The sequence below is a fragment of the Apteryx mantelli genome, chromosome Z (genome assembly GCF_036417845.1).
Source record: "Apteryx mantelli isolate bAptMan1 chromosome Z, bAptMan1.hap1, whole genome shotgun sequence".
NCBI lineage: Eukaryota > Metazoa > Chordata > Aves > Apterygiformes > Apterygidae > Apteryx > Apteryx mantelli.
Genome location: NC_090020.1, coordinates 54,709,167 through 54,734,094, shown reverse-complemented (window position 1 = coordinate 54,734,094; position 24,928 = coordinate 54,709,167). Strand labels below are relative to the sequence as shown.

The following is a 24,928-nucleotide window of genomic DNA, read 5'->3' as shown; positions in this document are numbered from 1 at the left end:
CAACTTTCGGAAAAAGAACTTCCAGAGAGTTTTCTCTTCCAAGATATCAGTATGCTATTAAAAAGGCAAAAAGTAACATTTATATTTCTTTACTTTCCTATTTATATGACCTCTTTTGCTAGATATCAGCAAAAGCTCCATTTTAGAATCTTTGACCCTTTACAATTTCTCAAAGGCATTCAAACCTATACAGTCTACAAAATGGCTACACAGTCCAGATTTCAGACACATTACAAAAATGTTAAATTGATTTTTCTCTTCTTAGTCATGTGGCAATCCAAAAGTTCAAAAATTCTCATCTTTAGTATAAAACTAAATTAAACAGTGGTTTAGTTTTTTGTCACCTGGTTCTTCCATTATCATCCTGATTACTTTTTCTAGCTTTTCTTTGCAGTCACGAGAAACAAATGTGGGAGGGCTTAAGAAACAAGTTTAACACAATTAGTGATCAACTCAGAATTTGGCAGTTAGCTGGCTGCGTCCTTCCTCTGTGCTGAAAACCAAAAGAATGTCATAGACTAGTGACCCATCACTTCATTCACATTTTCAGATTACCCTATTTTTGAGAACAGTGACTTGCTTACTGAAAGCAGTTCATAAAAAGAATGCCTGAAGACCTAGTGAAGAATTCATCACTTCAGGTTGTAATCTAATTAGTGAATCACTCTGTTAAAACTGTCTATTTTCTACTACTGGAATTTACCTGGTGTCAGGTTCGAGCCACTAGTTCTTGTCCTGTCTTCCTCTGTAAGATTAAAGAGTCCTTCTCTACACAGCTTTTATTCCCCATTAAGGTATTTTAACTTCTGAATCTTCTTTTCATACTCTGCAGAGAGAATTCTTTTCATGTTTCTCACTAAAAATCATTTTTCTAGTCCTTAAATCCTCCACAGCCTTTCCAGGTTTTCACATTAAGTAAATGAATAGATAAAGACATCTCTGCAGTCTTACTGTGTTGGTGCAAGCTATTCCGGCTTACGCAAAACAAGCAAACCCCAACCCACCACTTTTGTTCCCGAATCCATGAACCCCATTCATCCCCTCACCTCCCGGACTGCTGTTCAAGCAGCCTATATGGAGCTGCCTGTTCACCATATCGTATTTCCCTGTAGCCATTAAACTCCTTTCCAGATTAACTACTTTTCCATGTCTTCCATTCTATAAACAGAGTCCAAATTCCTTGCTATACAACTCTGCCATGGTCCCCGCTCCCCACTTCTGTATCCCTGCTCTGCTGGGAAGCCACAGGCTGAGAGGGTCAGAGCCTTCTGCTGCACTGACACAATCCTGGGTTAATCCTGCTCCAGTAACAAGAGGCCAAGGGTATCTGCACAAGATACACAGGAGACATCTGGGCTGAAGATTTTCTATTTTACCTCTCTAATCAAGCGGATACTAAAAACAGGGCAGGATTAGAATGGCATGTGCTCACACAAGGAAGAAAATTGGATTTCAGGACCAAACTGTCCACTTATGACCTGCTCCCAACATAAATCAAGTGAATGGGAAGCAACTGGACATCTATGATCCTTAAGCAGCAACTATAATGTCTAACCCCAACTAAGGACCTGCATTCTTTTAGTTTTTGACAAATGCAGGACTGCTTCTCGCACGATACTTGATCTATCTATGAGTACTTCAGTAAATCACTTGAGTTCTGCACTGATAAAATGCTTTCATATTTGACAGTTGGGAAGAACATGGGGAGGGCTGGCCATCCAGAGTTGCAGAAAGTAGTTTGTGACTTTCATAATTCAAGGATAATGCTTTATTTCCCTTTCAGCAGGGACAGAATTTAAAACTGGCTCCATACTTTAAGAACAAAGATCAGTCAAGGCCCTGCCACTGAGAAATCAAAATTCCAGTCCTCTGAGAATAATGCTTCAGAGAGGTCTTTAAAGGAACAGGTATTACAAGAAGCAGAAAATAACTCTAGGGTTGACTCACTTCCAGAACAAGTGCGAGAAATTACATTCTACTAACATGAAACTGAGATTAATAGCCCATATATGGGGCTCAGGGAAAGGAGAGACTTCCCATTCTTTGGAAAGGTTAGTTGGTAACTGAGTGTTAGAAATACTGCATTTATCACCACTCTTCTAGATGGGATCCAGAAAACACAAACTGTTCTATTTGCTTGGAGCAGTTTAATTAAGGACACATTTGCTATGACTTATTCCATGTTTCGGTAGCTTACAGGAAAATGGGAGATCACTCTTTCTGAGGAATAGTCAATCTCTACTGTGCCCCTTTTGCAGCTAATAGCCTGTCTTACCACACAAGCAACAATAACCGTGTAATAACTTTTTGGAAAATTCTTCATAACATCTGAACCAAAATGGCAACAGCTTCTCTCATTAGTTTCTCAATCCTGTCCAACAGCTGGAACCAGACAGGTACCAGATGCTTGCAATCTTGGCTTGACTACACTTTCAGGCCTTCCTCTACCACAGAACTGTATTTTTATAAAATTAACATTTTAAAAGTTGGATAGTCCCTAGGATATTACACTGAACTCTACAGTGAATCATGCATGCTTGTCTTTTACAACAGAGATCAGATTTGCTTAAGTTTTGCCCACTGACAGCCTTTTAAATCAGTGGGGCATTAGGATAGAGCGTCAAACTTATGGGTTCAAAAGCAAGATTTCATATAACCCTTGAAATCAAGGTTCACTTCTGTTCTGAGAGTATGCGGCCAAGACTTTCATAGCAGCTTCTTGCCACAGAGGAAACGAACAGAAGAGGGGGAACAGCAGCCTGAACACCTTTGTGATACTGATGGCCATGGCCAACAGCTCTGCAGGGATGGACATTTTTCCCCAGACAAATGTTTGACTGTCTGAGCTCTGCAGCACTTAAACACTCATCCTGCTCGTGGCTCAGAGAGAAAAGACACTGTAGAGTCTACAGCCCAACTAATCTGACAATGTTTAAGAGGGCTTTGCTGGGGCCACATTGAAGATTAAACGCAAAACAGCTTCCAGGGTACAGAGACCTAGCGCAGAACAAGCCTTGAAAACCATCCACAATATGTTGGCACCTACCAATTACCTTGAACTCTGAAGTAGCAAACTAGTTTCAGTACATTATTCAAAGTTTCCATCTTTACAGAAACACAGGCTATAAAAACTGTAAGACAAACATGCAATGCTAAACATCTATTCTCCTGGAAAGTTACAAGGATTTCAAGGTTTTCAAGACAGCCTAACAGTTTACGTGGAGAAAGCAGATGGCTTGAGAGGACTCCTTTCAGTTTGTACAAAAACCAGAAACCTCACTACCTTCCTCCTAACCACAATCTAAAACTCACCCTATTATTTGGGATGGGATAAATACTCTTAGGAAGAGGTCCCACAGTTCCAGTAGCTTGTACACTTTCAAATATGCCAAAAATCAAGACTACCATCCTAATTTCTCCCTTGTCTTTTCTAAAGCTGCTTGTAATATATATAATTACATGGCTTTGGGAAATTAATAGTTTTCCTCAGTCAGTCTGCATAATATACTCCAATGCTTGCAAAATTTTAACAAAAAGCCCTTGCTCAGAAATTGCTGTATCATAGCTCTTTTCCTTGGGACTGTGGGGCACTTCTCCCCTCTGCATTAGGACTTTTATAATTGAAGCTTTTTTGGTTAGAGCTTTGCTTGTAGCTTAAAGGAGACTGTTTTCTCATGGACTTTTTTTTTTTTACTGACGCAGAACTACCTGGGAGCAATTAACCTGAGCAGTTATCGCATCATTCATCTGCATGTGCTGCTATGCGTGCACACATGAAAGAGAAATCCACACATACCCAAATTCAATATTCAAAAAATAACATTCTTCTAACCTTTTTTATTTCAAGTATATTCCTTGCTAGTCCTGAGACTTCAGTGATGACACAGATAAAAGAGACCTTGAAGTGTAGTTTTAAACATATTACTTATCTTTTGTAGTTATTTAAGATTACAAATACAACCCACGTTTAAGTGGTTACCTATCAGGAAGGGTGACATTCAAGAAGAATGGTGGTGGATAAATCCACTAATGGGTACACTGTCAAACTTGGAAGTTCTTCCACTCACCTTTATGCACAGTAGATATTTTTTCCTAGAAGTTAAATTATTTCCTAAATTTAATTCTGAAACTCTCAGAAATGAAAATTTTATCAAATCCGTGAGTGGTTCTTTGTGGACAAACAGCTGTTCATGGGATGAAGACTGTGCCCACATTGCTGCATTCCAAACAAGGGGGGGAAACATTCCCCACAGGGGTTTCCAAACACTCCACTTTGGAACAGTATAGAAATCGAGTAGATAAAGTTTATATGACAAGTGGGAAGCAGTATACAAAAAAGTTACACCAATGTACAATAACCACTTATTGATCTTCAGCTTTAGAAGCTGTCTTATTTTGAATAAGGGAAATACTGTCTAAAATAATGGAAGGTTTTTTTAAATCTAGAGTAAGTGCTATAAAACAGTTTAAGCCATCATTTCACAGAGGTCCAATGCAAGAGATGCAGAGGAGGGGTAAGGATGCTAAAATATTGTGTCATCATCACTGCTGTAGACATTAAATGCCTCACAGATTAATGCTTTACAAAGGCAAGCACATTGATGGGGGAGTTGATACACAGCAAATATCTGTAGCTTCTCTTAAAGGGAGTGTGGTAATAGCATTAGTACCTAACTAATACAAATTTCATTTAAATATTTGTGCTTTATAAAAAACAAAGTTAAATTACAACATCTCAACAGAATGCTTAGGGGGATTAAAGTATAATCTCTTCTCACTTTGCAGCATTTAATGCCGTTCAAGGTTTTTTGATTTTTTGGATTACAAACTATTTTCTGACTAAATACTGACTGACACACACTAACACTTACTAAGCAAGACAGAAAAAGCTTCTTAAATGCTCTACAGTAAAATAATAAGCAACAATTTCTTACACATAGTGCAAAGAAATGTTTAGTAAGCTTACTAGAGCAAGTTTTCCCAGTGTACTATATACAGTATAGATTGCTAAAGCCACTTTTTAGAGCTTAAAGCCCAACATGTTTTTAAGTCTTCCTTTAAGAAGGTTTCCTTTGGTAGATTTAAATTAATAAGTCAATTTACAAGCACTTCACATTTAGAATGCATAATTAATTCAAGAGTAGACACCTACTGTTTCATCACTTTTTTCCTGCTGAATCAGACTAGTCAGGTTTCATCTTTGGTTCATACCATTCTCCAGAAAAAATAAGTAGTTGAAAGTTAAGGAAGGTTTTGCTATTTGATACCCTAAAAGCAGTCTAAAAAATTGATACAACACAATTTGTGCTGTTTTGGATTCCCTTTGTTCAGTCCCAGACAGCTATGTTACAATCCAGCTCTTTTGTACACTTTGTGCCCCACATCCATATGGATGTGGTGAACTTCAGTCTTTCTGAGCTCAAGCAGAACTACTTACCTGGCTAAAGTTACTTATGAGCCTGCAGAATGGAGGTATATGCAACATCAAGGCTGTCACTACAAAATTTTGTCAAAGCCAACCCTTCCAAAGCTGTGCAAGTCCTTCAGTCCCCAAAAACGGAAGAAAATTGAATATGTAGGTGGAAGTGGGGTGTTAAATTACCAAAATGGTAGTGGGCAGAGCTGTTAGAATATCATTAAAGTAATATGAATGAAATTAAATATTTCTACAAAATCTTATTTGCCACAAATGTGTAATAACCCGTAACACATATGCGCATTCTATATACAGAAAACTAAGAAAACAACAGTTTCATAGCAAGCCCCATTTTTACATCTAGCAGTCACTTGCATTTTCTTTCCCAAAGACAACCTCCTATTGTTAAGCAAGGTAACTACAAAGGTAGGTGCACAAATTTAAAATATGTCTTCTAGAGACCATCCATGCTTAGGCACTTTAGTCTATGATGTACACAAAGACTGTAACTTTTCTGTAGGTTGTTTATTATTGGGAGTAATTGTATCTAAGTATTGTCCACACTAGCTTAACAAACAAAAAAAAGAAACAGACAAAAAACACAAAACCCCAGCTCCAAATCCAACAACTCCCCAGCTTTTCCAACAGAGATTGCTCTCTCCTGTTCATAGCTTGGGATGAACCTCTAACGCATAGAGCAAAAAAGATTTGTTTTAAAACCATGGGTGATGCAACCCTAGTCAGAACAAGTGTATATAATGCAATATCCATTTGATATCATCTTCACTGTGAAGCATCCCAGTCTTAATACTTGTAAAACTAGAACTGTAAAAATCACATTTTTACAGTAATTTAGCAGAAACGGGAAGTTATAATTCACATAAATAAAATCAGAGTCCTTCCCATTTGAAATGAAGGGAGGGGAGCCCTTTGTTCTTAGGTTCGATCTAAAATAGGAGGTGTTATGTGCTCTTTGCTTAAAAACACAAAAAAAGACTATTAACAATAGAACAACAACACTCAATTTATGTGTGTTCCCAGAAACAGAGAGACATATTTAAAGTAAAATATTTACAGCCTGGAGCATGGACCCTGTACAGTTTATAACAAGTCTACCTTAAGAGAAATTTTAGGCTTAAATTATTTGATAGCATGTTTACATTAATATTTGCTCATATGGATGGAAAAACTGAAACATCAGATAGTTTCCTATGATTGCTATTACAGACTGTTTCCCCACATAAATTCTTCCTAGAAAGCCTTACATACTGAAAACATGCAAGATCATTAACAGGACAAAGGCATGATTGAAGACACGAAAAACAATTAGTTGGCACAGCATGACATGGGCATGAACTGTATTTACAAAATAGAATTTTTGGTGCATTTTTTCTTCATCCTAGCTTTTTTTTTTTTAATCAAAAATACTGTAAATATGCATTCTTGAAACTCAGAACATATGAAGAAAGCAAAGTTACAAAGAACAGAAGAAAAGAGAACAAAGGTTGATTTTAAGCACAAGATATTTTAAGTCAGGTTTAAAAAAGACTTAGCAGCATCATAAAATAAATAAAAATGGCCAACTATTAAGAAGTTTGGAAAAAAGCTACTCTTTAAAACATTACAGCTTTCTAAATAGCAGAGTCATAAGGATTGCATGTTGAGAGAAATACTGCAAATCTGAATTTCCTCCTTTATTCTTGACTGACATGTGATCTGAAAAAAGTTTGGTATTTACAGGTTGATACCACACTTCAATATAAAACTGCATACTTGATAACACTTCAGTCTGGATATCAAGTTTTAAAAAAATCTGAACGTAGAAATATTTGAGTTCTAGTTGCAGGCACTGATATTAATTTAAAAAAATGAAAAGGTGATCCACGATATCAGAATTAAAAATAATTTCCATTAAAAATGTCGTTGAAACCAAAGGTATAAAAATACATATGCACTGGCATGCAAAACAATGTCCAGTGTAGCATTACTCTCCTGGCAGTCAACATGAGAGACTTCAAAAAGTTAAGTGCAGCATATACAGATTTCAGTAAAAGCAGCCTTGGAGTAACATCTTGGCCTCACCATCTCTCCCATACAGGAGGAAGACCTTTGCCAAATATTAGGAATGAAGATTAGATACACCATCAGTTTCAGCACATACACTGCCAAAGCCCCAAAGCATGGCAGACCTTTTTAAAGTAAAAGTTGCACAAGTGTAATTCTGAAGTATAGACTGACTATTCTACATCAGCTTGCTTAACTAGATCTAGCATTTGGCTACAATACTTGTTGCCTGCATCTTCTCTAGAGTAAATATCAGTATGGTCAAAATGCTGCTCTTAATTTATCGTTTGGGATTTAAGACTTAGGCTGCAGATGCTGAAAATAACAGTCTTACTCATTATGGTAAACATTCACCTTTAATATTTGATTTAGGATACAAGTGACCTGCTGTTGCCTTCCTCCATTAAGATTTTACTCAGACATAATAGAAGGATTTCTCCAACAGAACACACTATTTTCTTTGGCCTCATTTTTATTCAAGATTTTTCATTTTCACTGTGTACTTAATTTTTCCATCTTAAGTAAAATATTTTAGTAACTTTGTAGGGACAAAATTAAGTGTGAGGTTGAATTTAGTTTCACTGACTAACAAATAAATGCACAAACTGTGTTGTATTTCGAAACATGAAGTATAGCATTTCGAATCTGGTCAAAAATCTTCTCAAGAAGAACAAGTTAATGTTCAAAAGGAAAACAGAGGCCTTTGAGAATAAAGAGGTATAAGGCCTTCTATCTTGTAGAGCTTTCCAACATTTCTATGAGACTTAAACAACAGGTTTCAGGACTATATACTTTTATTATTTTTTTTATCCATTAAATACAAGACCTCTATTACCACTTAGCTGTAGTTTTTGTGACAAAGCACAAAACTTTTAATTATTCCTGTGAGGTTAGTTAGAATTTCTGTACTCACCAACCATATTACATTCTGAAGTTATGTTAGCTAACTGCAATGCTGATATAATTCCGTGACGTTTTTGTTCACAGGTGAGTCTGACTTTATAATCCAGGGAAACAGGCATCTCTACTCTCATGTGTTCCAGTATTCGTGACTAAAAAAAACTGAAGAACAACTTCCATGTAAATGAATTTTCTAAAGCATGTCCTTCTATATGGGCATGTTCCCTTGCACTGAGATACTACTTGCTTTTTCACTTGTTACTTTATCTGTTGCTTCTTATGCAAGAGGAGAGGTCAGAAAGACCAATAAAAAATGTGCAACTGAAGTTACCACAGTCCCTTCAACAACTAGGAAATCCTAAAGCTTGGTAAGGTATCAAAAGAGGACACGTACTACCTGAGAATATTGAAAAGTGCCTGCAAAGTGAAAGAATAAGCTTGTTACAATCCCTTCTCCTCTTCCTAATCACTTTCTCTAAGCTTAGAAATAGCCAGGGTTATGTTTGGCCTTCTCTGAATCTGGCTGGAAGGCTTGGATTTATCACTATCCTAATACTTTGTCTAAAGGGACTTCCACTATAAATCAGAGTGCAGTGTTTAACCAACCGATAACAAGTTTGTGTTTAGCTATTCATATTTCAGCTAGAATTCAAAGTTATTTAAACTATTTGAAGGAGCTAATCCTTGACAGACAGATGAATTTAAATCAAAACCAAAACAATGAAAATCAAAATAGAATTTAATTTAGCTAGGTCAGTTCTAAACCACATGAGTTCCCAGCTTAGAGAAAGCTGTGGACAGGAAAGAGAGTCAGGCTAACAAGCACATTACTGGAGTGAGAAAGGGAGAGTAAAATGGAGGAAGGAAGGAAGAAATGTTGATTCTTTGGCAAAGGCGTCTTTTCTTTTAAAAATTCTTAGAAATTAAGTAAGTAGTGGGGGAAAGGCAAAACAAACTGCTTAAGATCCCAAATAAAAACTACTACCTTCTGAATCAGGTTTTACCTGCTTTTTCATTTCTGTAAGCTACTTCCCCTCTCCTGCCTCGTGCTGATAAAGTCCTGCAAAAAAGACGCATTTGCTGGCTGCTGTTTTAAAGCAACTTACTAAAGAAGTGAGCAGATACTTCTTTGAAGCTTACATAATATATGTGGAAGTCAGGACTATCAAGCCTGCTATTTTTCTTTGCAAGTCACTTCTGAGCATATCAGGTAGTTGTACCAAGTACTGCTCACCCAGTATTCTCCCTCCAATTCCCGTGTCACCTCACATTTCAAACACATTTATTGCTACATTGTAGTTTTTAATAAGCCTCCTGGACTCATGCAAGGATTAAATGAATCCAAGGACCGACCATCTCCCACTCAGATCCAACTGCTGACCAGAAGGTCAACGATTCAATACTGCGGAGCAGCAATGGCCAGAAGTGATGATCTTAATGTCAGCAACATCCAGGTGCATATTTTCAGTTTGACCAGTGTGACCTCTGAAGAATAAGACAGCATATACACTTATCAAAAGTTTAGTGAGGTTCAACTACAACACAATCAACTACCTTTGCTGAATTGCTGAAAACTTGCTGATTTTCTATAACTACAGCTTGTTTTCAGTTATGAGCTTTCAAAATAAAAAAGTCTATGGCAACAGAAACTATCTCTTAACAGAAAAGTAGCTTTCCTAACATTATTTTGAAGTTTTCTCCAGTATCTATAGTTCATTTCTATCCTTCAGATTGCAATGGTAGGTTACATCTAATCTAACGAGCTTCTTGGGCCAAGTTCACAATCAGAATGAAACTGCACTATATTGTGGGTATTTTCCCTGAATGAAACTTGGATGCCTAACTATAACCACTTAAAAACCTGGCCTTATTAATTCCATTACTAATCATATATCTCAAACTAACAGAAAGCAGGTCCAGTATTGCTGGACCTGTCATATTTTAACATGTTATTAATCTGAATTGACATTTCCTAGGAATGTTTCAAGATTTGAATCTATGAAGTCAAATATTATTTAGCCAATTTATACAACTGAGCCTTTGTCACCATTATGAAAAGTTGGTGTAAAAAGTGAAGCTTGCAGCACCAGTAGCACCGAAATACTATATTGCAATGAAACCAGTAGGATCATGCAAGGTGTTCTCAGATACCCCAAAAGCATGCAGTAGGTACTAGCCGGTGTATATAAACCTTGTCCCAGTACAAGTAAATGCAATTTAATAAACTAATAAATAACTTAAAAGGCTTTCAAAGTAGCAGGACAGTTATCACCAGCTTAAATCCTTAATTTTCTGCATCCATTGACACTCTGTTTTCCCATATCGTAGGTTTGCAACAAATTAAATATTTGTTAAGCTTTTCCATTTATAAATGCTTATTATATGCCAAACCTTTACACAATTTCAAGAGAAAAAGAACAGTAACATAAAAAATAGCTAATATTAAAAACACTGAGAACTCCCATCAGCTTATTAAAAAAAAAAAGCTACTCCATTTAAGTTTCCATTCCTGTTTTCTGATTACACAAAACATCTGAAAAATGTTGTCATTCTAGTTGCTTCCCAATGTTTCCATACTTAGTATCTATCCTACCAATTAAACAAAACTTGTAATGTCAATGCTTTGCTCCTCCTTGCTATATCTGCTTTATTATACAGCAAATCTATTTCTGAAGCCAAAAGACATTAGTTTTTACTATATGGCCAAGTTAACAAAGATTAAACTGACAAAAGATGATGATCTGACAGAGCAAAAATTTCAAGATCAAACAGTTGAAGTGGATTTTTTCTTCCAAAATAGCAAAGGTTAGTTAGTATAGTTAAGGACCTTTGTAGAGGCACCAAAAAACAAATAGCCCTTTCAATCTGAGCTTTCAAAAAAATTTTAATTTTCATTTCAAAAGGGATCTTGAGATTACTACATACACATATATCCCTGTCCCACTGCCTTGTAACACACATTCAGTAATTTAAAATAAAGATTCAATATTTTATAGGTTTCACATATATATTATATATTTAATATATAATATATAATATATATTTTATATGTACATTACATAGATACATACACTCTCAGTCAGCAGGATTAAACTGTTTTGTTTCGAAATGTTTGATTGGTATCACTAATCTACTTCAATTATTTTGTGAATTCAATGGAATTTATCTATTACCTGAAAAGAAGAAATTTAAAAGACCCAAATGGAATCCGTGGATCAATATCAGCACCAATACACATGGCCAGTACTTCAAAATGACTGCAGGGACTGCAATAATATATGTTTTTATAACACCTCTCCCACTGCACAAGTATTCCTGCATGTATTTAGGCAGCAATACCTGCCTGGTCTACACATCTATTCCTATGCTAAATTTAAATGTTATATAACTTTCTTTACTGTAATATACAGCATCTCTCCTGTCCTGTTGGATTATTTCATCTTCCATGGCAAAAAGTGATCAATAGCTATCCAACAGAAGTTTTTCTTTTTTTATCTCCTCTTCCCCCCCTCCCCCCTCCCCTTCACCGTATGGCTCAGTTTCAAGACTTTGCTTAGTAGGCAGTCACCATAAGCATAACCAGCACCCTAGTAACATAGCTCAGTCACTGGCTCCGATTCTTGAAATACAAAGTTTGGAGGGTGGCTCGCTGTTTATGGAAACCAAGATACTCGAAGGCGTTATCTTTCCAAGATGCCCACCAATACCAGCCACACAATAAGGTTAGTCAGTCCCAAAACCATAATTCAACTAGTTACCTACCATTTGGGTAACAACAGTAACAAACCCAGTTCTGATTTTAAACATTATAAGAATATTCACCCTGAGAATGCAAAGGAAGTGTTTAAGAATAAATTCTGATATGTTTTCTCTTCACACATAGTTTTTTTTTTCTTCATCTCCTCTTGGGTACCTGGGCTTGTATCTAGAATTTGACCTCATACTTGCTTTGCCAGCTGCTCAGTTCATGCCACGGTCAGGTACTGGTGATAGAAAAGCCCGAAAAGGCTCGTGGAGAAGAGGCAAGCAGCAATCCACCAGGTGAGGAAAGACAGGAGTCCCCGGAACAGGAGAGGAGTGAAAATATTCTTTAGGCTTCCCAAAGCCATTGTTATTTGTACTACAGTTACTTTCATCTTTCCATCAGCAGATGGAGACTCAGAATAAACTGAACTGGGAAGTGGACTGTTTTCTACTGGAGTGTCAGATTCTGGATAGATGACCCAAGAATAATTACCTGTTAAAAAACAGAGTAACAGATAAGATATTTGTAGAATTAGACTTTTAAGTTCTGCCATTTCTATCAACTCCATAGATCTTATATTTCTTTTTCCACATATAAAAATTGGAAAATTTTACTTACAACTTAGTAAATACTAACTGTATCCATCCACATGGCTTCCTGCTAATACTAGCAAGCCATTAGAGTAGGATTCATCTTACCTTTTGACATCCTGACATTTACATGTGAACCAGTTGCCTTGGGACCCCTGTCAGTGCTGGTGCGATTCATCTCACCAGATGTAGATGTCTACTTTAGGGTGGAATGAATCAAAGCCTAATAATGCCCATTTCTTTCTGTTGACATTTGGCAAAATGAATGCCACCACGGCGTGGTAGGCTATGAAAGACATCCCTCACAAAAAAGAGGAGAAAAAAACCAGAGTGACAGCAGGTCTCCTAATAATGAAAAAAAAAAAGTATCCTATAGCTTGTGTTCAAAAAGTTCACTGAAGATTGAAAAATTGAAAAAAGAATTAACAGATATTCATAAGGTTAAATCAATAATGCTTTACACAGCTCATTTTTAAAGTACTTTTAAGCAGATGAATATTTCTATGAAGGTAAACAGCTTAATTTATATTAAACAACTTATCAGAAATAAGTCAAATTAGCATATTGTTGAAAGATGTCAAAAACAGCAACAGATAAGCACAGCTTAAAAGCTTTTTATCAGTTAGTTTTAAATGGCAGGAAACAAAGTATTTCTCTGTTACGAATACCCATACTTTCCAATTCGCTTTAGCAGACTGAAAATATAAAAGCCCTATATAGAACAAAATACATTTTTGTTCATCAAATTTTGCCTACCTAGTGTTTTCAATAGCAGAGTTGTGTGAAGGAGCATTACCAATGGTGCAACATACTGCAGTGCAATAACACAAAGATAATAGAAAACCCGAGCCACCTGGGAAAACAGAAAAGAGTAACTCATGAATTCTGGGCTACCAAAGCAAACCTTTATGTACATGTTTAGGAAAAAACAAGCAATTATTTAAAAAATATTCCTATGCAAAAACAAAACAAAACTATTTAAAAAGTTTTCTAGCATGCTTTGGTATGTTAAAAGGCCTAATAAAGAAATTATCCCTAAAATGAATTCTAGTTGCATGACAAAAGATCCTAAGAGGAAATACTGAAAGAAAATAATTACAAATATCAGTTCTGATAAACAACACTAATTTTGCCTATGCTAACCAAAAATTATCATTCAAAGCTTCATATTTCAATACACTTAGAATTTTGCTAAGGCATCTCAAAGCTAAATATATGGTTAATTTTTAGAGTCCAAGTGAGTCCCAAACTAAATCCCATTTCAAAAATGGGGTAGTAGTCACAGTCCAAAGCCTCATCAAAAGTAAATCAAATTTTGGTTAATATTCCAATCCCTTTTCAAAGCGAGGTATTTGTAAGATTTCCAAATGTGAAATACTAATACTTTAAAAACAAAGACAAGAGAATTTTTCATTAGTAGTTGATCAATAACAAAGCATTTAAATGGTCTTTATTTCAGATATACATTATGGTTCATTGAAACACACTCAGATTTATCCCTCCTCCTGCTCCCAACCTGTTCCATCGTTCTCAAGATTGTTACATTACATATTTTGTATAAGCTGTTGACCTAAAAGACTAGATCAAATAAAGAAGGAAAAAAAGTCATAAAATCAATAGCAAGCAAGCAATGAAATAAAGTTAACTGGATTTTAGAAAAAAACAGAATACAGGGTGGCAAAAAAGATGAAGGCAGACATGACATTTTTGGAAATAGCTTTAAAACCTCAAAGGGATTTGAGATGAGCAAGCATCAAAAACTAACATGAGAAAAAAAAGTAGTAAAACACTGACAGAAGAAAAAGCATGAGACAAAAATATTTTTATCATATGCCATCAATTATTTTACAAGAGCAAATAGGAAAGTAACGACCAGCATAGACAGACAGATAGGAAAGACTTTACTGGCAAAAGCACCAGAAGAAAAGAAAGGGGGCATAGCTAGTAAAACAAGACAGGGTTTTGTTTTGTGGCCTTGGGCTTCTTACTGGATAAACAGATTTAGGAAGCTCCACATAGAGAAGACATTCCTGTTTTATAGATAACATGAAATCTCCCCAAACTAAATTATGCATTCACAACAACTACAACAGTTCTGTCAAAGCCAGTTGTTGCTAGCTGTACTTCCTGTTTTTCTGAAGCCCAGTACTAGTCACTTAGTTTGTGACTAAATATTTGAAATAACGACTACTGCATAGTCCATTTACAACCTTAAGGTATTTGTGGAGACAAATACAAGATCATAAGGAGTAGGGACAATCTAAAAACAGAGAAGCTGCTCCATTCTACGACATACTTCTATATTCCTTCAGGAATATACTCTGACTCAGCATGATTCAAGATTATCGGGTACCACTATCATGAAAGACTAGAAATGTAAGTTTATTTTGCAGGCAACATGCAACAGCATTATTATTTTATAGCAAGCTTTAAAAAATTTTGCCTATTCAGTTTGTTGATAAAAAAGAAAAAACAACAAAAACAACACAACTCAAATCTTTCCTTTTTACTACTTGCCACAGTTAACAGGATGGGCAGTTTTGTATCTAGGCTAGTGCATTTGAGAGCAGTCTTACAGAACTAAGCACGCCTCGTTTTATCCCAAAATACAACCATCCTATCTTAAACTTTGCCCCAATTTAAAAATCACAGTTGAGATTAGGTAACCAATATTTTGCCATTCTGTCAAAACCTGAATTTTTGCCATGCTATAACTATAAATCACCACTCACCCTACACACTCGCCAGGTTCTATTCATGCTTAACAGAAGCAATCATCAAGATAAGCACAAGGCCTGCCAAAATATTTGTAAAGAATATTTCATGAAGGGATCTCTTAGAAGAACAGTGGATGAACAACTTAAGACAAAGCATCTGTATAATATGGATGACACAGCTCTGCATATTTTGGTTTCCAGAATTTCTCTGTAATGGTGCCATTTTTATAGGTGATATAGTTTAGGAAGTTTCATTCAGATTTCAGTTCCAGTGCCACAAAGGCACAACAAACCAGCTGTTTGTTTTCCTACTAAAAAAATTTGCACAGACAGAGCACTCCAAATACATACAAGCTTAATGCCATTATACTTACCATTTTCTGTAAATCAACTGTACTTATTCTGCCAGCTTCCTTTTTCATCTGATCCACACATTTCTGTGCTAAATTCAGGTAGGCCTGTAAATGACTGCGCATCATAGCCAACCGTAAAGCACACAACAGGATTATAATCCACAGCCGCATGGTGTCAAATGTATCTTCTGACATTCTGTGGATAAAAGAAAGGTAATGTTGTTTTCCAAAGGTCACCTACCACTAGAGGGTTATTTGTTTGTATTATCTGTAAAGAAATCTTAAAGCATAATGTCAAAAATACTTAACACAATTCACAGTTATGGAGTTCATGTGCAAGTAATACTCACCCTCCCCACCCCCTTACTGGTACTTCTTGGCAGCCCTGTTTTAGCATTAGATCCAAATTAGTACCTATTTGTATGCAAACAAGAACACTCTTAAATGCTTGAAGTCTGAGTAATGAAGACAGGATGCTAAAAAACAAGCTCTTTCAGATAATTCAAGTTTTAAAATATATACTTGTAGATACCCGATGTGTACATCAGCTACCTTAGATACATTGCTATAGCACAACTCTCATTTTAAGAAAAACTGAAAAATAAAATGGAAACACAAAAATTGTATGTTTTCAACATTTTACATAATAGCTCAGTGGTCACAGAGTTATCTTGGAAGCATCTTTTAAACCTAGAAAGCAATAAAAGTGACAACCAATCACATTAGTTTCAAGTCAGTAGTCTTACTATTTTGAATTAAATTATCTAGATTAATAAAGTGACAATGACAATCACCTATGCTACTCATACAATATTAATTTCAGCTACTATTCTTCCTGAAAATTCTTTCCCTTTTATGCTTTTAAATATTTTAGCTATCAAATTTTGTATGCATTTCATCTACACATATATCTTAAGACAAATCTCACGGTAGTAAGAGCCGTAGGTCAGTTCTCATACCAATGTATCTCAACTGTCTTCAGTGAAATGACTTCTCTCTTACACCTCTAAGAAAGATGTAAGGTATTAGATGCTGGCAATAAAGTAGTATTCTGCCCCTAGGAAGAACAGCACAGAACTCCACGAAGGAGATGCCAGAAGATAGCAGCTCTTTGGGAACCATAGCCTTACCTTTCTTAATCAGGTTTAAGACTCTGTGACTAATTCTCATTCTTCCTTAATTACAGAAGCCCTTTACAGCTCAGCTGGAACTTCTACAGTACCTTTCAAGACGGATACTAGTCACACCAACAATTTTAAGTCTTTTGCATTGTTTTAACTTTTACAGAATACTACTTGCACTCATGGTTTTATCCTAAATACTCCAGAAAGAATTTTTAAAGGGAATCTTACAAAGGAACGCTCTCTTTGCCCAAAGGTGGGTTCATAATGTAGTCCTTAGTGATTGGTTTTACCCACAGTAGAACCATAAGTAAAGGCGCCAAGAAGTTTATATGTAGCAATGTTCTGAAAGAAGAAAAAAAAGCGGAGGGGAGGGAAAAGGGTGTTATTAAATATAGAAAATTACCATTCTGTTGAAACCGGTGGTACAGATTCAAAAGGAGTAGTCCAATTTTAAAATACTGGGGAAAAGTAAATAAGAAAATTACTTTCCTATTTTTATAAGTAGGACTTAAGTCTCAAAAAAACAGGAATATAACATACTATGAAGTCACGTTGGCTGTAGTTTAACAAAAAGCGCTCTTTGGAATAAATCAAGTTTTTAGACATTCCAACAAACAAACCAAATGGAACTACATGCATTATACCACACTAGAGTCATTTGTTGAAAATTTGCATATGATGGCATAACACAGAATTGCAGTAGCCATTAAAATTTTAATCCAGAGGGTCAGTATCTCAAATGGATAATTATGGAATATATGCTGCTATATTAGTGAATTTTTTTTTTTGCTTAATTAAAAACATACTCAGATTAATTTCCATTATCTATACAGACCAGGAGAAACTTCTCACGGGTCAGATTTTCCAGTTTAATGCAGATTTTTATGTAGGAACCTTGACTAACTGAAACTTGGTACTTGCATCCAGTTAAAGATACTCTGACAAAAAAAAAAGGAAAAAAAACCTATTCCATTTCAAAAACACTATTCCCTATATATTAAACTACACAGTTAATGCAGAAGAAGCTCTTTAAGTACAAAACAGACATCAGCATTTAAAAAGAAGAAATAGATTTCTGTAGTTTTTCTTGAAATTAACATCCTTCTTCATTTGAACCCCATATCCCTGTCATTTCGCATTACTCAAATGAAATGAAAACACAGTTGAAGACTTCAGTGCCGCAGATCTGATGTTGTGCTAGTAGCACTTCCTCACTAACAGCTTCGGCTTGTCTATATTTCCATCTCCAACCAGACTGCTTCTACACTATAGAGAAAATAATGAAGTAATCAAATTATTCTAAAAACACAAGACCTTACTGATTTCAAACTATCGAGCTTCCTAAATCCATTAAAACTTTTGCATGTTTCAGAAGATGTCACCACACAGTCTAAATCATTGGTTTCACATGAAGAAAGAAGCACTGCTAGTTATGCAGTGTTGCTAGGAAACACTGCAGCACCAAGGAACAGTCCAAAGCATTTCAATAACTTGCGAAAGGATTTTACCTGAGCTTCTACTTAAGACCTCCTACCAGGTTAATGGACTGGAATGTGCCAAAGGGTGGCAAGAATCACTTTCTGTTTATTTCAGTAGAGGGAGAAAGGCTGAAGGGCTCTTGAAGCAGGCTCAGAAAAAAGATTGAATGTGTAGGGAAGTGGTACGAATGAATTAAGAGAACTCCAAAATATATCCAGGGAAGCATGTTGCTGCTAAAGGAAAAAATCAAACAGGCTACTGGAATTAAAAGTGACATCAGGTTATTTTTATTCTATTGTGCACAAAAATTTATTCCATATTTACATAAGTAAGAATCATGGTTATTATTCTGGCCAAATTACTGAAGTGAAATTTTATCATTTACCTAACCTCCAATTTTTTTAGTCACTGCTCCCTATAAGTTAAGTCTCCCATTCTGTAATTATGGCTTGTGTCTTTTATGCTTTACAAATGTATGAGCTTATATTTGACTGCAGGGAAAGGCATTGCTTTCCTGAACCCAAATTAGAGAGCTTTGTATCAATGACACGTCATCCTCATTTACTACTCCCCTTTAGACACTGTCAAACTACTGCAAACAGTCAATAATGATCTACTCATTGATAAAAACACATCACTTAGGGCAAATACTGATCTCTTCAGAGCCCATTAGAAACAATCACTCAGAAACAATTCTTCGTTTATAATTGCATTACCTAATTACATGGATATCTAACCAAGTTTTAATCCATTTAATGTCATTTTTACATTGTTCCAGCTGAATAGGCAAAGTATTGGTAGACTTTAAAAAAAAATTTGCTTGATGCTGCACGTTATCTTTTACAACTAGTTCCAATTTTCCCTAAAAATTAAGTTGGGCAGATTTTTTTTTTCATAAACCAAGACTATTAATTGCCCTCTTAGCTCTTGATTAATCAAGTCCTGTTTCAGACAGTTTATATTTCTGCTAGGATCTAGGATCCTGTGATCTAGGATCCACAGATCAAGAAAGATGCTGGAAAAATCAGAGGATATTTACAGAAAAGGCACAAGAACTTTTAAAATATTGAAAACCATAAAAATGAAAAGCTCAGGAGTTTAATTTACTTAGCTGAAAGAATAAAAGACTAAAGAGGTGACTTGATCACAGTCTACACATAGACAGAAACTTAAGAGCAGATGCAACAAAAGCCAACAGCTTGGAGCTCTAACTAGATGCATTCAACTACAGTGAGAGTGCAAGTCTAATACAGAGTAATTAATTAATTAACAATCTACCAAGAGTGAAGGATCCATTCTGAACACAGATTAATTTTTAAACTGAGCATTTGGGGGTGGGGGGGAACTATGTGTGTATATATGTACACACACACTTCAGTTTGAGTAGAAATAATTGGACCTGAAACAAAATTCACATCAGAAAGTAACTGGTTTCTTATGGAAGTGGCTACACTAAATGATCACAGTGGCCTACACCGCAGAATCTGTCATTAACATGTACTAAATATTTAGAGGTTGTGATCTATGAAAGACATTTGGAGTTGCTCCCTCAACCAGGAAATGCTGAATAGTTAAGTATAAGAAAACATTTTATTTCCAGCCTCAAGAACAGTTGAAAATGAAAACGTTCCTTCAAGCTGGTATAAACCTCTGACCCCTATTATATATTTTGGGTCATAATAATGCAAGACACAAAGAAATACTGAAAAGGACAACTTAAATTTACCTTTCATTTTAAAGACAAAAGTTTTAACAGTTGAACTTGCTTCCCATATGCTACTCTAATTTCAACATTTATTAACAGAAGTTTTTACTGTTTTAGATTCCCTTTAAATGTGTTTCCATTTTACTGCTTTTCTGAAACTATTTTTTCCCTTTCATTTTTTCCTCTGGATCTCACCCTAAACTCATTAACAAAGGCATGATGCTCACTTAGAAGAAGAATTAAAAAAAGTTGTGGCTGCACCTCTTCTTCCACACAGTTATTTGAATTTCCAAAAAGATATGATGGGGAAAAGAAAGCAGGAAGTAGGAACACTCATGTTGGAGCAGAAACGCTCATGCTGGAGGAAAGGAAAGGAATGCTCCTTTAACGGTACTCTAGTTAAGAGGCAAAGAACGTAACAGACTGGCAGAGGGCAGGTTGAGCAGAAAGAGGCAGGTGGCAAGTTTGCTGGATATATGAAAAGCAGGCAGCAACACAAGTCTTAGTCAGTCACTACCTTCTCATTGGAATAGTTTGCTTTGCTTATTTTCAGACATTAAATAGAGATTTAAGACTAGGCAGCATATACCTATGTGTGTATTTTCTCTTACTGTGTTATTTTTTCTGTTGCTAAATTCAGAGCATCCAGATGCATTTGAGCCAGTCGCAAGCCAGGGAATGTCAAAAAAGCACCAATAAGTGAACACAGAACAGCCAGGAACAATTTGAAGGTTAGTTTAGACACAGGACCCCTAAAAGAAAAGAAAGGAAATAAGCATTTTCTGAGGGGGAGGGTTGGGGCGGGCAAATCAGAGACTACTTTCAACTTAACATTATCTAACATTTAATCAAAAAAGCAAACAGTATTCTATGGTTTTACTCTAGAATACCAGCATTATTATAACCAATTCAGGAAATTTAAATAAAAAACAATCAAGTCACCTATTTATTTATTAAAAAGAACAGAAAGCTCTTCAATGTAGGAAGACAAAAACTCAAACTAATTCCTACAAGATGTTAAATTTGTTAGTAGAGCAAAAATGAAAAATTTTATATTGTAATTGACAATCAGTTATTTAATAAAACTAGTTAGTAGAATGAATTTAATGATGAAATTTTTAATAGAAGAACAGATACACAGCAAGTTTTAATTGCTCAAAGACAAAACCAGATTTTTTTTTTTTTTTTTACTTCTTGCATTCAACCTTTATCCATTAAATAGCTCTATCAAACTGTTATTAATCCAGTTATCCACAGATTTATTGATAACATACATGTGGCTAATTAACATGTCTCTTCCAAGCAACTAATATCATTTGTTTCAATGAACTATCTATTCAGTATATAATAGAATTGGAAAAAAAAAAAATCAGGATCAACTGAATTACTGAATTAATAACCATTGATTACACAAAAGACAAAAAAGCTGCAAACAACAAAAACAGATCGAAGAGGAACAAAACCAAGCCTAGTGACCCACGAGTTTCAGATTCTTTCTTAATCTGTGCCATTCAAACTAACAAGAGACAACATCGTCAACTCAATCACTGCTATAAACAGCCAAAGCACTGCAAACATTTAAGAAAAAAGAAACGGATGCTAAAAGGAAAATTAATATAGAAGTTAGTAAATTCTGAATAGTTTAGGAAAAACAGAGCAAAGAATGGTTAAGATACACATGGGAATCAGCTAAAGGGCTTCTTTCTGATTAAATATCTACATCTATAAATGACAGACTATTCTAAGTATATGTATTTGAAACTTCTGTTCCTCACAAATAAAAAAAAATTATAATTCTTATACAATACTTGAGAACTTCTGAACAAGAAATTTAAAGTTGTATGCCAGCAGTGATGACACAGCCCATACAAGCATTTTAGGGAATATGTGTAAGACAGACTGTGGCAGAAGTCAGTTTTACAACATACATAGGCTATGACAGTGATTGTACATATAAGTAACATCACAAGCTATGAAGCATTCCTTTGTCAGTCTATGCAAAACTTGGATGTACTATAGCAAGCAGATGTATTTGCATAAGAGGAAAATACTATTACCACCTGAAAACATGACTGAAAGCCAAAATTTACTCCTAATTCCAACTTTATCACAGGCTCCATCACAGGCTTTTGCCCTCTCATGCTCTTGCATACCACAGAAACTGCAAAAAAAAATTATCCCCTGATTTAAGCACTCTTCTCAAAGAAGAAGGAACTGTTTAAGAATTACAATGAGAAAGAGGTTCATAATTTTGAACTATACTTCATGGTCTGCAACCAACTTTTAGGATAGAAACTGTATCAGAATTAAAGTCATATGGAACTTCAGTTATTTGCAAATACTAATGGATTATTTTCATTAATCCATCCCTTCACATTAATACAAGAGTACAAGCATATACAAAAGCAATGCATGCAACACAAATGCTTGCTAAGAAAATCCAAGTGGTTCAGTTATTAATGCAACATAATGAAGACCAATGTATTTCCAGAAACTTACTGGGATTCCAAACCCTGCTTTTCAAGAAACTGCATAGCACTTTCCGAGAAATTTGAGAATCCTGCAGAGAGACATATAATATATGTATTTTATCACAGTACAAACACAGAATGTCTTTTTTTAAATGAAATGCTAGGTAACAGAACATCTTTAAAACAAATTTTCGTATGTCCAACATAGCTCTTATATGTGCTAATTAGCATGCCACAATGCAATAAAACTTGGTTATTAACATGAGCAGTCTTTGAAACATCTCTTTGATATTTGTACATTTCATGAACATGAATAAAATCTACATTAATTTTTTAAGAACATAAGTAATTTTTTTTCTGTAGAGGAGCTTCATTTTACTATGCAAAGCAAAATGGGTTAAAAATAAAACTGGAATACAAATATAATTAACAAAACAAGCAATCTAGGCAAAGACTACACTATTTAAAACAAAGCAGGGAAAATATATAGATATCCTTCAGAATCCATATTCCAAAGCAAGATTTCCTAAAAATGTATCACAAAGTTCACTTTAATACAGATATTCTCAAAAACATCTAACAGTTTAAAAATCAAATTTTCAGGTCAGGTAATCAATAGGGCTATTGCAAACACTGAAGAAAGTAGTTACCTGATTCTAGTCCAAATTCTAGATAATTTTCTGTCACAATCAGGATTGCCATTGCTTTCACAAAGAAGAAGAAGCCAAAGGTGACACACACTGATCTTTCACCTCCATCCTCTACTTTGAAATAATGCGTGGTCAATGAAAACAGTATCTTACTATACAAGAAAAAGGTCAAGGAAAATAGAGTTTGTAAAATAACTATATTTAAGAATTATAAAACTGTATTTTGGTCATCTATACTAAGATTGTTCTAAGATGCAAAATGTTAAAAAAATAACAGGTATTAGGCCAATCTGAGGTTAATTATGCTTTACAGTATTGGGAAAGTTTGATAAGCACAGACACACAATCACATAGTGGGTAACTAGGAATACACTATTCTGGAATATAGTTTTGTTTTGATTTAGGCTGACTGATAGCAAAATACGATGACATTCACTATCAACCAGGGAAAATTAAACCAGTTATGTCATAATTAAAATAATTTACAGAAGTTATACCAAAAGGAGACAAGTATATCTTCAACATAAAACATCAAGCTAAATGAAAAATATTCCATTGAAACTACACAACTCAAGATTTCATGTATTTTAATTTCAAAATTCAAAACATTACTTTTGACTATAACAATAGTGAACACAGGGAAGTGAATACATATTTTTTTAACCACAATGGAGCTATACATGTTCTGCCAGAATGCACAACCCCAAATGGGTACATTCAAGATTCTGCACTACAGAAATCCAGAGTTCAAACACAAAAATATAGCATCGTTCAAGTCGCTGTGTGTTTGTTGCTGAAATCATCTGGGTCAAAACACTGCTTCAATCTTGAATTAACTGTATGTGAATGTCTGTTTGGACATGCATATCCAACCACACACAAAAATACATGTATATAACAAAACTAGTTTTTTATTTCTTTGGGGAGAAAAAGGTAGAAAGGTGTTCCTCCTCACACACATCTCGATACTTTTTTCTTGAAAAATTCAGGCAGCGAATTCTGTCCTCCCTCCTGGTTTAAAGGCTAGACATTTTGAGAGACTTAAGGTGAGGACAGAGAGCTTGTTTGTTTGTAAATTAAGGGCAACAAAAAGCAAAAACGCACAATAAGTATTTAACACAAAAGCTTTTCTCTCAAATGTCTGCTGAACTTTCTCAAATGATTAAAGCTTCCCAGTCATCTTACAAAATCTGTATCCTTTCAGTTAGATTTCCTTTTCTGAATCTTCAGAACACGATGATTACTGGAAGCAGCAAAAACTTAACTCTTTGTGTAAGAGCAGAAAAGTTGTACTTTAAAATAAATGTCAAGAAAGACAGAATAGATTTTTTGTTTTAGAAACAAGACGCTTGCAAATACTCTTAACACCAGAGAGAGTAACTTCGTGCTGTGTTTGGGGAGGCAGGCAGGAGACACCAGGTGTACAAAGGAGAGGGAACAGGCTGCCCTAACAGGCACTTCCCGCAATAACGGGATAAAACTTCTTAAATATGAAAACTTCTCCTCACACGGACTGCAGACCTGCCTTGTAAGAAACAGTGACCAGTGGCATGGCATTGATGCTTAGATTATTACGTGACTACTTCCTAAGCAGAAAACGTATGAAAAGATGAAACTTGTGTTTCTCTACTTTCACATGCATGTGTTTAAGATTTTTCAACTATCAAAACTAAACACCCACCTAACCACATATTTAGTGTTATCTAGTAAATAC

General features: G+C 35.2%; 1 protein-coding gene across 2 annotated transcripts in view; it reads right to left on the bottom strand.

The window, feature by feature from the left end:
• Positions 1 to 6,415: 6,415 nt before the first annotated feature.
• The window catches only part of TMEM161B (transmembrane protein 161B), a 42,289-nt gene continuing 23,776 nt past the window's right edge, over positions 6,416 to 24,928 (bottom strand). For both annotated transcript variants that reach the window (XM_067316587.1, XM_067316586.1), the window contains exons 6-12: positions 23,215 to 23,366; positions 22,593 to 22,653; positions 20,705 to 20,845; positions 17,138 to 17,251; positions 15,807 to 15,981; positions 13,472 to 13,568; positions 6,416 to 12,617 (exon numbers count right to left, since the gene is read on the bottom strand). In XM_067316587.1, coding sequence (XP_067172688.1) covers positions 12,346 to 12,617; positions 13,472 to 13,568; positions 15,807 to 15,981; positions 17,138 to 17,251; positions 20,705 to 20,845; positions 22,593 to 22,653; positions 23,215 to 23,366 — 1,012 coding nt within the window. In that variant the 3' untranslated portion in view covers positions 6,416 to 12,345. The remainder of the gene's footprint in view (positions 12,618 to 13,471; positions 13,569 to 15,806; positions 15,982 to 17,137; positions 17,252 to 20,704; positions 20,846 to 22,592; positions 22,654 to 23,214; positions 23,367 to 24,928) is intronic.